General features: G+C 44.6%; 1 protein-coding gene across 1 annotated transcript in view; it reads left to right on the forward strand.

Moving 5' to 3' along the window:
- Positions 1-13626, forward strand: part of LOC119433338 (membrane-associated protein Hem-like) — a 61456-nt gene that overhangs the window by 38016 nt on the left and 9814 nt on the right. Inside the window, 5 exon segments of the mRNA XM_037700489.2 lie at positions 140-242; positions 3585-3718; positions 5739-5836; positions 8127-8220; positions 12521-12538. Coding sequence (XP_037556417.1) covers positions 140-242; positions 3585-3718; positions 5739-5836; positions 8127-8220; positions 12521-12538 — 447 coding nt within the window.

The following is a 13626-nucleotide window of genomic DNA, read 5'->3' on the forward strand; positions in this document are numbered from 1 at the left end:
TAAAACATCTTTAATATTTGCTCGAGCCTGCTTATTACATTACACAGCCAATTTAAGTTTAACATTCTGACTTGCAATTGTGTTTGATCATGAATATTTACGACTTCTTCTTTCTCTTTCACATTCTTACCCACCCCAGTGCACGTAGACGTGACGCGGGTGTTCAACAACGTCCTGCTGCAGCAGACGCAACCACAAGACAGCCACGGTGACAAGACCATCGCCACCCTCTACACCAACTGGTGAGCCTCTTGCACCAGTTTCACCACCTCAAACCTCCACTCTTATCTAAATTTTCAGATGTGCTCGTCAGTTACTCAGGTCCTCTATATAGGGGCACTGAGGAGAAACAATATCAGTTTATACTAATAAAGTACGGGTGTGCAAATACTGAATACAGTTGGACCTCGTTATAACGAAGTCTTATCTGACACGAAAATACATTCGTTATATCCAATATTCGCTACATACTAATACTGGCGAGAATTTTTATCTTTACTTCCTTATATCCGATAATTCATTTTATCCGTGCTCGTTATATCGAGGTTTGACAGTACATTTCGAATCAACAAGAAAAAGCTGAATATCAAATTGAATGTTGAATACCGGAAAATTTATCACAAAGTTTAATGCTTACACATTTTGGCCTAGAAAACGTGGTGATGCACATGCTCGCGAGCCTTTTAGCATTGCATAACAAGAATGTAGCAAGCTATCAGTAACTTTGGTATATGGAAGTCAAGATATATAGTATGGTCTACCCTTAGTAAAGGGAATAATGCCAAATTAGTATGCCAGCTCTGGTTATAGCTCAGTTCTAGTATATATGAAGGTCAGGAAAATATTTTATCGATAGATAGTCTGTTGAATAGAATTCAGTGCCTTTCTTTCCCTCAGAAGCTAAAAAATTTGTGATGCTTTGTTCTACTGAATATCAGTGCGGTTTTTGGTGTACCTGTCTTTTAAACAATTTTATTGCACCAAGGTATTGCTTTCCAGTTTTATTCCAAAATACAGGACTTTCTCATCTTCATGGCAGGTGGGTTATCAAAAGGCCAATCTGCAAGACAAACAAAAGCGCAGACCTCACATCACATGACTCGATCACCACTCTGCGCGTAGCCATCATTGGTGCTGTGCTGGTTGACCACGGTCGCTTGACAACGGAGCGGGGGCTCCCCCCTTTCTACCCTCCTCGTCCATCCGCCACCCGCATAAATGTATGCAGCTTGGCAGTTAGCGCAATAGTCATGCGATACTTTTGCACCTGCCATGTAAATCGAAAAAGCTAGTCTTGTAACGGGCTGCTTGAAGCCGCAAAAAGAGACCCGATGTGCGCCTACGAATGGCATCAAGAACAAGAGGCCATCGTAGAGTGTGTCGCCGAGATGGTGGCCACCCCTGAACAACTTACTTTGTTGCCATACCATATACCGTAAAAACCGGAATATAGGTCGAACTTTTTTTCACAAAACCATTGCGAAAAGTCGACCCTCGTCTTATATACCGGACATTAGTGGAAAAACTACGGAAGTCTTGCAACAATGGGCAGATGAAGTAAACAGCCGCCTTCGCCATCGCATTCTGGCTGCTTTTTCACATTTCGTTTCAAAATGAGCGGAAGGCGACGGCAATTCACCGTCGCCTTTAAGAAAAAGGCGATTGAGTACGCGGAAGCCCTCCGTGGGCTTCGTATCATGCGACCATCGACCCGCGTGTTTGTCAGCACCTTATCATCACGGCACGGAGCAGCATTTAAATAAATACTGTCACCATTGTGCAACCAGCTGAGTCGCATTTGTTTAAAGGTAAGGGTGTCTTTCGGTACTTTTGCCATTGAAAAAGATTTTTTTTTTATTTTTAGAATTGGTTATTTGGGGGGGTCGACCTATATTCCGGATCGACCTATAGTCCGGTTTTTACGGTACTCGCTTTCCTTTGCAAGGTGGTTGTTGGGTTTCCGAGTGTCACGCGGCTGCTGCGAATAAATTCGTGTCAATTCGGCACCATACCGTAACTTTAGTGATCAACACCCGACGAAGCAGTGTCGATTAGGCCTAATGGCCTAGGTAGTGTAGCCGTGACAAAAATTTGTTGCTACCTATCTGGTAAAGAGCTGCAAGGCATTGCGGAATGCTTGCAACTAATATCTTCGTACGAGTGGTCATCGATGATCGGTCCCGAAACCATCCATACGGATTCGATTGACAGCTGTTGAAACAGTGTTAAGTCCGTCGTCGCACACGCCTTTTGGCGACCAATCTGCTCTATCATCGCACATGCTTTCACACTTTCTGAAATGCATGCAGCTGTCTTTGCCGTTCTGCGTCACACTATCATTTGGATTGTCTCTGTTGACCTTGACGAACATTGTACCAATGTAGGCGGCCCTGGCCAATGCTGCGCTGTTTTGCGAATTTCGTCTTTTTGATGTTGTGTGTGCGATCCCTCTATCGGGCTGATGTCGGGGAAGCGCGTAAGACAGAGGCGCTCACAGAACCAAAGTCCCTGACCGCGTCAGCCAGGATGGGGTGGCCCATTTGGGGTGCACTGCAGCTCTCACTTAACGCTGAAAACAACAAAGTGAGGCGCTCGTTTGCAGCGGCATCGAGCATGAGGGGGCTCCGTGGCACGTGCTAGATCCAGCACGGCTTATCCCTTCACCACATATACCAAATGTTTGATTCACAAATTGAATTATTCAAACATTCACTATTGGATTCGATTCATTGATATTCGAGTATTTGCACAACACTACAATAAGGTATCCTTTGAAAACTACATTTTTCTTAATTCCATGCTCAAAGGTTGATTACTAGAAAAGGGACAGATGCCAAACTTTTGGCCGGAGCGCCTAGCTGCTCCGGCCACTCCGTGTGCCGACACACCGCTGCATGCCGGTGCCATGCCAGTCCCAGCTTGGGGATGGCGAGACCACGCATGTAGCAAGGGTGACTCTAGGCAAAGCTCACGGAAAGAAACAATGTGACATTTATAAGCTGGAGGTTCGATACAAGGCAAGTTTAACAACACAACTGAATCTGAACGTAATTGTTACACAAAAGCATGGCGCTCCCACAGCAGAGAAAATAGAAAGAGAGACAAACATAGTAACAGACGGGGGCACCATCGGACGGTGCTGCCTCAGGACACTGAGACGACGGAAGAGTGCATTGAGACAACGGAAGAGTGCCAGGACCCCAATGAGCCGAAGTAACCATCAGCCGGTGGTGGACAAAGGGGCCGCTGTCAGCAGGGAGAAACACGTGTACACTTTCCGACGCTTGGGTGTGGCCTCCTCAGGCCCCATCTTGCGCGCACGCACCCAGAATGCATGCAAGTAAGGCCCGAATCCCACCAGAAAGTCAGCCCATCGGAGAAGCTCGTCGACCTTCCCGTGGGCGGGATGACAGCCGAGTGACAGTGTTTTACGACTCACTGTCATCTCATCCATGCACGCAGGCGAGGAACATGGAGCTCTCGGAAACACAACGCAAGAGAATGGCATCACACAACTATTGCGAGCACTCGAAACCCCGCAAGCTGCAGATTACGTTTCTTTTTGTCCACTTTGATGCTCACAGGTACCTGGAGGTTCTTCTGCGCAAGGTGACAGCAGGCCATATGTGCTACTCTCCATTGCACCGAGCCTTTGTCAACCTTGTGCATGACGGACAGCAGGTGCCTTTCACTGCAGAGGAGTTCTCCGACGTCCAGGGTGAGGTACCTCTGTTGACGGCGCTTAAAGTGTCCCTTGCAATGCTTTTTTTTGGGGGGGTCGCCATATTTGCTCTAGATCTATTCTCGGCATGTCATAGAACACTGAGCAAATGGAATTACGAATGTTGCCCCACAGAAGCTCACATTATCTATCGATCAGGGAAAATTCAAAATACAGTGGAATCTCGTTGATACGATCTTCAGGGGAACCGGAACATAAAAACGTATCATCTGAAAATCGTTTTATCCGAAATACATTGCCCCTGTAAGACATTGGCGGGGAGAAGAACAAGAAACGTATTATCCTGAAAAATGTGTTATGCAGAATCGTATCAACGAGATTCCACTTTACAAGCAAAATGAGAGTTGCCCTCCACTAGAATTTTCGCAGCTCTAGATGCGACACTTCACTCGCCTATGACGTGATGTGGTGACAGCAGTAGGCTTGCGGTTGCCAAGCGCACTCAGACTGTTGTGGGCATTCCCATGGTTGCAACACTTTCCTGTGGCTGTGCGATACCTAAAATGGTTGTAAAACATAATGCTGTAGCTTTTTTTGTCAGTCGCAGTGTCGTTCAAACGTAAATAGCACATTACATTTTTTAACCAATGATCATAGCATTACTCTTTGACATCATGTCTATGAAGTACACAAAATCTCCACGTCGAGGTGATGCTATTAGTACCGCTCTACAAGCTTTTCCTGGCGCATTACAAAACTCCTCTAAACGCCAACTGCAATGAAATTTTGCTTTGGTTAAATTGATAACAAATGAACAGTATATAGTACAGAAGCAATCTTGGCAACGATTCAGGGCTGCTAATTGTCTAACTTTCTTATTAGCAGCCTTTGAATAGACCTAAGCAGACGACATGTGTATCTGGTGGTCAGTGGATATGACGTAAATTTAGGACTGTCGCTTCTGAGATTCTTCAGCTTGCTACGAGCGGCACCTAATTTGGGAGGTCAGGGTGAGGAGCTGCACATTCCGAGTTGTGCATCATTTTCAGCAAACAGTAATGAAGACATTTTTTTTTTCGATATTTTTTTTTCATTTCGGCATTAAAAACGCCTACATTTGTGAGCCTTTGGAGACTCATTCATTCATATTTGAAAGTTTCTTATTTTTTACGATGGCCGCACACAGTTTTCAAAGAACATTGGCATAACATTTTCTTGTTACTCACCTGCTATCTTTTAAGTAGTCAATCAGCAGGATTGCCCTTGCATCCTAGAAAATGGTCACCATCAATTTTCTCAAGTGTCGGATTTTTAATTTCTTGGGAGGGGGCAACCCCAAATGCCTACACTGCATAGGCTGTTGCTTTGTTTCTGGTTCCCGCTGGTAAAGCTGCATCTCATACCCAGTCACAAGGCAGGCAAGAACATCTGTGACACCATTATAGAGGCTCAAAACTTCCCTTGATGAATTCAGCCAGTGGTGTCGACCTTCCGTAGAGAGGTTTCGTAGCACCCAACATGCCAAGACCTTCGACATGCCGAAAATGCCATGAATGATTGTGTTTGAATGATTCATTCGATGGCAATTTTGGGCACCGTAATGCGACAATTGTTCATAAGTATCTCGACCCAGACTGAGTGGTCAAATCAGCTGTAGCGGTGGGACCTCGTGTCATCTTTCATTCCGGCACCGTGCCGAAACTTGTTGAACCAATGAGGTTTTGTAGCATGTGAAAGACATTCACCACGATACACATTCACCACTCTACTGTGAATTTGCTTGGTGCAACTCATTTCTCCATGCTTGGCTGGTTTATGCAGAACAACAATGGCATTGGAAGTCTTGATACTGCAACATTGGTTGAAAAGATGAGCTGAGCAAAAGATGAATAGAGACCAGTGTCCAACTTTGGTTATAGCCAAGTTTGCCAAACATTTTGTATCGCCCCTCGTGTTTTCATGTTAGATGCGACTTCGTTGTAATGAGATTCGACTGTATTTGGGAATTTGAGTGTGCAAATAATAAACCTGTTGAATCCTCTTTTTGTTCTTTCAGAGTTGCGCTCGCTGGCCGAGCTGATCGGGCCCTATGGCATGAAGTTCCTCAATGAAAGTCTCATGTGGCACATTGCCAGTCAGGTCGCAGAGCTGAAGGTGAGATCGGCGATCGGCCACAAAGATTCAATTTCAATCATTCTCATGTTGTATGTCGTATCATTTCAAGGGCGTCAACCTAATTTGTCTGCTGTTGCATTGTGTGTCTAAGTTAAAAGTGTGTCTGTGTGAAATTGGTCCCCAATAATACTAGTACAATCGACTCGCGTTAATTCAACCTCGGTTAATTCGAATTTTTGCTTAGTTCGAACGTACTGGTAAGTCCCGACGGAAAACCGTGCATTGGTGGGCTATTGAAGAAGAATTCGTTTAGTTCAGTTACAAAAGCACACCGATGCAGGTAATTCGACCCCCATTGGCGCCCCTAAAAGCTTGAAAACACAAATTCAGCCATTTTCACATGTCGTCTGCTGCTTCTCCAGGCACGTGGCTGTTCTTTTTTTTTAATCTTTTAGTGGTTGACGCTCCTTCTGCCCGTGAAGCCATCCCTGTCTGTATTGTATACTGTCTCGCTCCCATATTTGGCAGTGTGCTTCGTCTTTTCAGCATGCAGTCACAGGCAATAACAGTCCGTGAGACCCATTTTTCGGACATGTCCGATAATTTGGACGCCTTTGCGGCACCGCCACGTGGCCCTAAAGCAAATAGATAAGAATGTCTGAAATTTCGGACCGATTCTTTCTGATTTTCCGGACCTTTCCCCGTGACCGCAGCTCCGAAATGGCATTAGTTGAAGCCGCCACCACCGCCATCTTGATTATCTTGCAGCCGCGAACCGGTGTTCTCGCACGCTGATCCGCTGGCAGCTGTAGCCACCACCGCAGCAACACTAAGCCTATCTTCTTCAACGTTCGCTACCAAGCTTCCATTTTTTCGATGCCGTTTTTTTCACTGAAACAATTTCTGCTGTCACAGTGGTGCTGACTTTGCCTTTTTGATTCTCGCCGATGGCTTCGAAGCTCGGAAAGCACGACGCGTTGCATAATGCCAGCTTGCAAAAGTCAACTTTACCACAATACAGTGGTGTTACGCGGTGAAGCATACCAAGTGTGGAAAGGGGACACTGTCACATGACGCAGTGTGTATTCCTTAATTATACATGCGTCCACCCGCCATCTCCTGTCACAATACAAGCACCGATATGCCTTATAAGTGTACTGGCAGATATTCAGCGCTATTTCGGACATGCCTGTGGTGATTTTATTCTTTGGGGGCAGTAAAAGGCATGCATTCATTTTTTTGGACTGCCCTATGTTTCGGTTCTTTTTGCGGCTCCTACAAGGAGGTTTTAAAAAAATGCTGGAGTGGAGACGACACCTTAAAGGTGAAGCCGGGCTGCCGCCATCTTACCATAGGCACGAAAAAACGTTAGCGAATAGTGGGGATTGTACGAAGCACTTTCTTCCTGCTCAGTGCCATCTTGAATGGTTAATTTTTGTCATACAGATATTGCTCAATGTCTCTCTTTCTGTCATTGGTTTGAGAAGGAGGCCTAAAGGTCTTGTCAAGCTTTATGGTGCATCATGATATTAATACGCAGCCAAAGTTAACATTTTAGCCTGAACCCACAAGCTTTTATTTTTCCAATTAGACTAACAATTACAATAACTCAGCAAAATGGAATGAGCTGTGAGCGTATTTCGGCTGTCGTGGCCCTCTTAGTATAGGCAAACTCTGGCTTCACCTGTGCAGATAAGAAACAGCAGGAGCTGCCACTCAAGCAATGTTTTTCTTAAACCTCCTTGGGCTCCTAACGAGTACGAAAAATGAGCCATTAACTGTATACACAGTGCTGTTCGTTAACGTCCAGAAAAAATATTTTTTTCACATCTCTTTCTGGATCTTGATAAAGATTTGAACTCATTGATTCTGTCGCGGTTGTTAATTGACAGACCTTTTGGGTAATTGAACGGTATCTTACCGTCCCACAAGGGCCGATTTAACGGGATTCAACTGTATCTGTTAACATTGAAGAAATACAAAAGCATGCTATGTCCTCGTAATTTAAGAGAAAAAGATTATTAAAAAAAAAGGTTTTTGACGCACTGTTTTGCCGCCCATCACATTTGCTCAGTGACTTTGTCATTCTGTTGCGTAATACGAGGTCATGCATTCAATTCCCAGCCGTAATGGCCACATTCTGATGGTTGCAGAATGCAGAAACACTCATGTGCTTAGGTTTATGTGCACGTTGAATCTTAGGAGGTCAAAATCAATCCGCAGCCATCCACTGCAGGCGTCCCCATAGCCAGCATGTTGCTTTTGGAACGTTAAACACCACATTTTGACTTGCGTACGTTTTCCTCTACTTTCCCATCACTTGTTTCAGAAAATTGTGCTCCAGAATCGGGAGATTCTCATCGAGCTGCGTTCCAACTACGACAAGCCTGAACAGATGCGGGAGCTTTTCAAGAAGCTGCAAAGTCAGTATCCACCAGTGACTTATATGTTTTGTTGGCTAGACTGGCCTGCTGCCTCTTTCTCTAAGTGTTTCGCAGTTTTTGGCATTATGACATGGTATGGCCAACGTTGCATTCCCGAGACTGGAATTTCAGGCTGTCTGGCTGTGGTTGTGTGCTTGTTGGCTGCTAGCAGTCATTACTTTCTGCAGCTGAGCCTTGGCGCTTATTATACTGTTATTTTAGTATTGGCCTGTGTAGGATGATGCTGGATATAAGTTGATGTTCCCCTGAGTCCTTCAGCTTTGACTCTCCTAGAGAAAAAGTATACGCAGACTTTTTCTTAAGGACCCCCTTGTTCACGATGATCTGTTTCTTTTCTCTTTTTTTTTCTTCTTTTTCGACACGAACTATTCACAAGAACTGAACTGTGGGTGCGTTTGTAACCTTGCGTGCTTGAAAGAAAGCTACAAAATGCTCAAGGGGGTGCACACTGTGATGATTGTCTAACGGCATTTCATCAGACAGATCGGCAATAAATAGTGTACATGCACGTTTTGTGAATGCCTAAACATACCTACAAAATCATGTACCTATTCGAATGATGGGATTATATGGCAGACAGCAACACTTCTCTCTTATCTTAATGGAGCATTATGGAGGGTTTTCTTACACATGTATCAATGAGCCTAAAGCTGTGAAACAGTTCAAACATTAGGCAGTTTTAGAATAGCATTCAGTGCCTCACCTATGGTAAACACGAGCGTTTTACAGGGTTGTACTGTTAGCGTCCCGTAAAGACTTTTAGTTTAACGTGTGGAAATGCAAACATGAAGAAAATGTCAGGAGACAGGGCACCACCAGATGTATCAATTCAAACCAGTTCAAGCCAAAACAGCCCATTACTATACCTCCTGCCATTTCTATGTCCACCCACCTCCTAAGGTCTATGGATGCCAGATTCGCCCAACGATCTCAGAAATCAGGTGTTCGTTCGGGTGAGTCGAAGGCAACTGAAAGATTAATTCACCATTTATTGGCGATCAGTGATAGCGAGAGTTCAGCCATTGGGACAATTTGCACTGCACCGGGAGCCACATTTGCTGCCATGTTCTACAATGGTATCTCTTATAGTATGTAAAGATTACGTATGTTAAGATCTCTGAATAACGTACACATTCCACAGAGACCCAGCAGCATATATAGCATGGGCATGCAAAAAAATATATACTATTTCTCTTTACATGCAAAAGCAGTTTACATTTACTTGCGAACACTATTGTTAAGCTATCTGTTAAGAGCAAAACTCCTATAATTATTTTGTTTCCATGTGTACATGGTTCTGTCGGGATGTCTGAGCATGCAAACGTCTTGTAAATGCATTACAGTGAAATCTCGATATAACGAACTTCAGGGGACCGCGGTAGATGGTTCGTTATTCTGTAAAGTCGTTATAGTGAAAGCCCCAAAATTAAACATTCCGCCCATTAACTTATCAGTTCATAAGTTGTCACTATATGAGCTATCCACGAAGACGTTGCTGTTGGCTCTCGGCCCGCGCTGTTGGCAGTTTTCCATAGATTTCGGCACCACGCACCACCGAAGCACCGTGTAATAAGAGTGACGCGCTCAAAACAGACACTGATGCCGAGAAAACTACCGACAAAAAGGAAGCTCCATGTTGCCTCCAAAGTGCAATGTTTCTTGTTTTTTTTTTTTTATTTTCACAATCCTTGCCGTGGAAACCGCAACTGTCTGGCTCGAGGCGGACACCTTAACTATATTAAAGCGCAAGCGCGCGTAAATGACACTGCCCGGAAAGTATAAAGTGTGATCGTGTTGCAACCTTGCGAGTATGGAGGAATATAGGAGGCTATGACGGAGGTTACATTTCTCCGCACGCGTAGCTACTATGGCTGCAAAAAGCGCAAAAGAGGCGCACGGAAACAAGGGCGAAATAAGGAAGAGAAGCGCCTCTATTGCTAGGTGACACTTGTCTGGCCGGAACATGCGCTCGCAAAATCTGATGAGTCGTCGCTTAAGCTAGTGTTCGAACGGTCCTGCGCATGACAATCGCCACTTCGGGATCTTCTCAGAAAGAACAGCTCGCCTGACTGTTCAGCTGACACACTGTTACCCTGCCTTGGAACAAAAAAGCGCGAGTGGAGAGCTATTATGCGGTGATGCCCGACCTGATGCGCACCTTCTGGTCCCGCTGGTCCCGCTGCTCTACTGAGCTGCGCTGTTGGAATATCCGTCCACGTGGGGCCTTCGGCATTGCCTTAGGGCACACTGCGCTGCTGTGGAGCGCAAGGGTACCGTCCCAAACCAGGGACGGATCCATTGCAACACGTGCCGGCGTGTCATCTGAGGGTTGGGTGGTACGGAAAAGTTGTGCACGAGAGAACCTGTATCGGGGGGCGACAGCTGCTTCCCTTGTGACATGCCGCTGTCACCAATTCGTGTGATCGTCGCGCTGCCTTTGAGCCTTTTTCGGAACTCGTGGAGTGATTATTGTGGGCGATTGGCCTTTCGATAGGCGGCCGCCCCGCTTTCCGACGTGCCGATGCTGCGTGCCAGCGTATTTTTTTTTTTTTTCTTGTTCAGTTTTTTTTTTTTTTCCTTCCTCAGGCACCATCTCATGTTTTCCGACCCTGTGCGTCGCGGTGTTCGCTTTCTGCGCCTTGTCATCTGCTAGCCTCCTGTTTCGGCTGCCAGTGACTCTATACACGGAAATCTAAGAATCCCAGATTTTGGAATATGAGTTCGTAGTACTGAGGTGTTGTGAACATGACAAGAAACTGAATAACGATCGTTATCTGAAAAGTTTGGTATTCTGAAGTTCGTAGTACTGAAATATCTTTACATTGAAACTATAAGAAGTCAGCAGGGATTTGAAAATTCGTAAATCTGAAAAGTTCGTTAATGGGGTGTTTGTAGTAATGAGATTTTACTGTATTGCCTTTTTGTGTGATTATATGCTACTTGATAATCTGCACACTGCCTATATCCCTTCTTCATCCCATTTTGCAATAGTAGGAAAACTTGGCCGAGTTGGTGGAAGTACATACCTGACAAACAGCAGTACCAACTAGACGACGATGAAGGAGCAAGGTTCTGCACTTATGAAACCTCTGTTCTTCTTCATCCTCGTCAAGTTAGCTCTGCTGTTTGTCAAACGTGACCAGCTCATTTTGTCTCACGGTTTTCAACCATGAGCATGTTCACCTTCGTGCAGCATTACATTGCATATTCCTCATGAGAACCCTAGGTCATTCACTGCTTTCGCCTTGAGAACTGACTCTACCAAAACTGAAATCACTCTTACTGTGTGGTAAAATTTTTAATGCGCTCTGGCATTGGCCTCAGTCCAGAGAAATCACTTGCTCAAGCTAACTTATAGTGTGTATGGCTGTCGGGTCGCTTGGAGTTTAATGGAGGTGCTATTTGACCATTTGCAGGGTGTTCTCAGAGGTATTGAGTATTTCAGTAATAGGTTCATGCTGGGACCATTGTGTTGTCTGGAATACAATGAGTCGTAAGGCTGTATTCTCAGCTGATCGCTGTGAGGGATATCGTTTTCGGTGCGGGGTCATTGGATAAGCTAGTGGACAGCATGTTCATCGCTGTAATAAGATGCCATGACAGATGTTGCATCACGCGAATGTGAAAAAGTATCCCCAAATATGATTGGCCAATGATACAGGCCCTTATGAACAACTTGAGAGTAGGGCCTCAACAGTAGCATTGAAAAACCTTGAACTGTCCATTTCACGCACACTTCACATCAAGTCTATCAAATATTTTATAAATGAGTGTCAGATGTTGAAAGCTCCTCCAGCTAAATTGTTTCCCCATTCATGCTCAGAGTTTCTCACAATGATGGCATTTTGCAGTGTATTTTGTTAATGCCATGTTTTAGGATGCAGCGCTTGCTTTTTTGTCTGGAATAAACTAAACGTACGTGTCAGCTGCGGCAGTGCCAGATGAAAGGTTTCGATACTCTCAGAAATGGGACGGTGACGCCATCTGTCCTTGCAATGGCAAAACAGGCCGTGGGCCACGTTTCGCCATACCATAGGTGGCACCACTGTTCCTTTCACCGAAATCACTACTTCTTTCAGTCTTGTATTGCTGCAGGTAGCATATATAGCTGCAATTGATTCTGGACACAACCTTTCAACGATTGCATGTAGAAGGCAGCCTTTCTCAAGGGGGTGTGTTGACTTGTGCCCCTCTCTTCTTCCTCCTCTCCCTATTCCTCTGTTTCTCTCTGCTTGCCCTTTCTCTCTCTTTCTCTCTCTCTCTGCACGTGCTGCGCCAGGACCCAGGATGGCCCAGCGTAAGGCCGCCATGTTTCTCTCGTTTTTGTTCTGTCCATTTTTTTTATTGCTTTGTTCGTAACCTTGTGCTATATGGCCTTGTCTATTCTGGTCTTTTTCTTTGTGTCAATGTTCTTTTTCTTGTTTGTTTTTTGTTTCGTTTTTTTTTTTTCTTCTATTGTGTCTGCAATTGCTTCTTGCGCTGCTAGAAGATTGCTGATGCACTGCTCTTGCTTTGTTAGGAATGGCTGAAGAAGCAGTTTGGTGGTTAGTGGCATTGCCCATGTAAGCATTTCTTCTTTGCTAGGACAGCGTAGGTTTGCAGTTCTTGCTACCTGGACGCCACCCTGCCACCACTGATGTCAAAAGCGGTTTGCGTAAAAGCCTGTTTCTCTTGTCACATTCAATTCTCGTCAAAAGCGCAAGAATACTCTCTCAAACTGGTTTATTTTTTACAGTACTCTTGAATCCCGGCCACGACGGCTGCATTTCGATGGGGGAGAAATGCGAAAACCCCCATGTACTAAGATTTAGGTGCACGTTAAAGAAGCTCAGGTGGCCCAAATTATTCCGGAGTACCCCCACTATGGCGTGCCTCATAATCAAATCGTGGTTTTGGCACATAAAGCCCCATAATTTAATTTTTATAGTACACTTGGGGCCCATGAGGTGCTACAGCGCCCGCTTGCAGTACAGTACATAAAGTAACACATGATCAAATAAATCAACAGTAGTTGAATGCAAAGCTTTAGATGTGCTTGGTGGCAATCGTTTTAAGAGATGAGTTTTCGATGTCAAGTACTAACATGTGAAACTTTGCATGGTTTAGTGCGAATATAGTTAGCAGTGGTGTGCTGATGCTGATGCAGCTTTGTTCACATAACACAAACACATATACTATGTGAGATATACAAACTTCGCGTAGTATGTTTCTAAATTTGAAAATGTAGTGCTTCTAGTAATTACAGTCAAACCTCAATATAATGAACTTGTATTTGCAGTGAAAAACTTCGTTATATTGAGTTTCGTTATATTGAGGTTTCGTTAATTCAATAGAACTAAGATGTGGAAATAAAAATAGTTTGTTACATTGAGAATTTCGTCAAAT

The sequence above is a fragment of the Dermacentor silvarum genome, chromosome 11 (genome assembly GCF_013339745.2).
Source record: "Dermacentor silvarum isolate Dsil-2018 chromosome 11, BIME_Dsil_1.4, whole genome shotgun sequence".
In the NCBI taxonomy this organism is placed as follows: Eukaryota; Metazoa; Arthropoda; class Arachnida; order Ixodida; family Ixodidae; genus Dermacentor; species Dermacentor silvarum.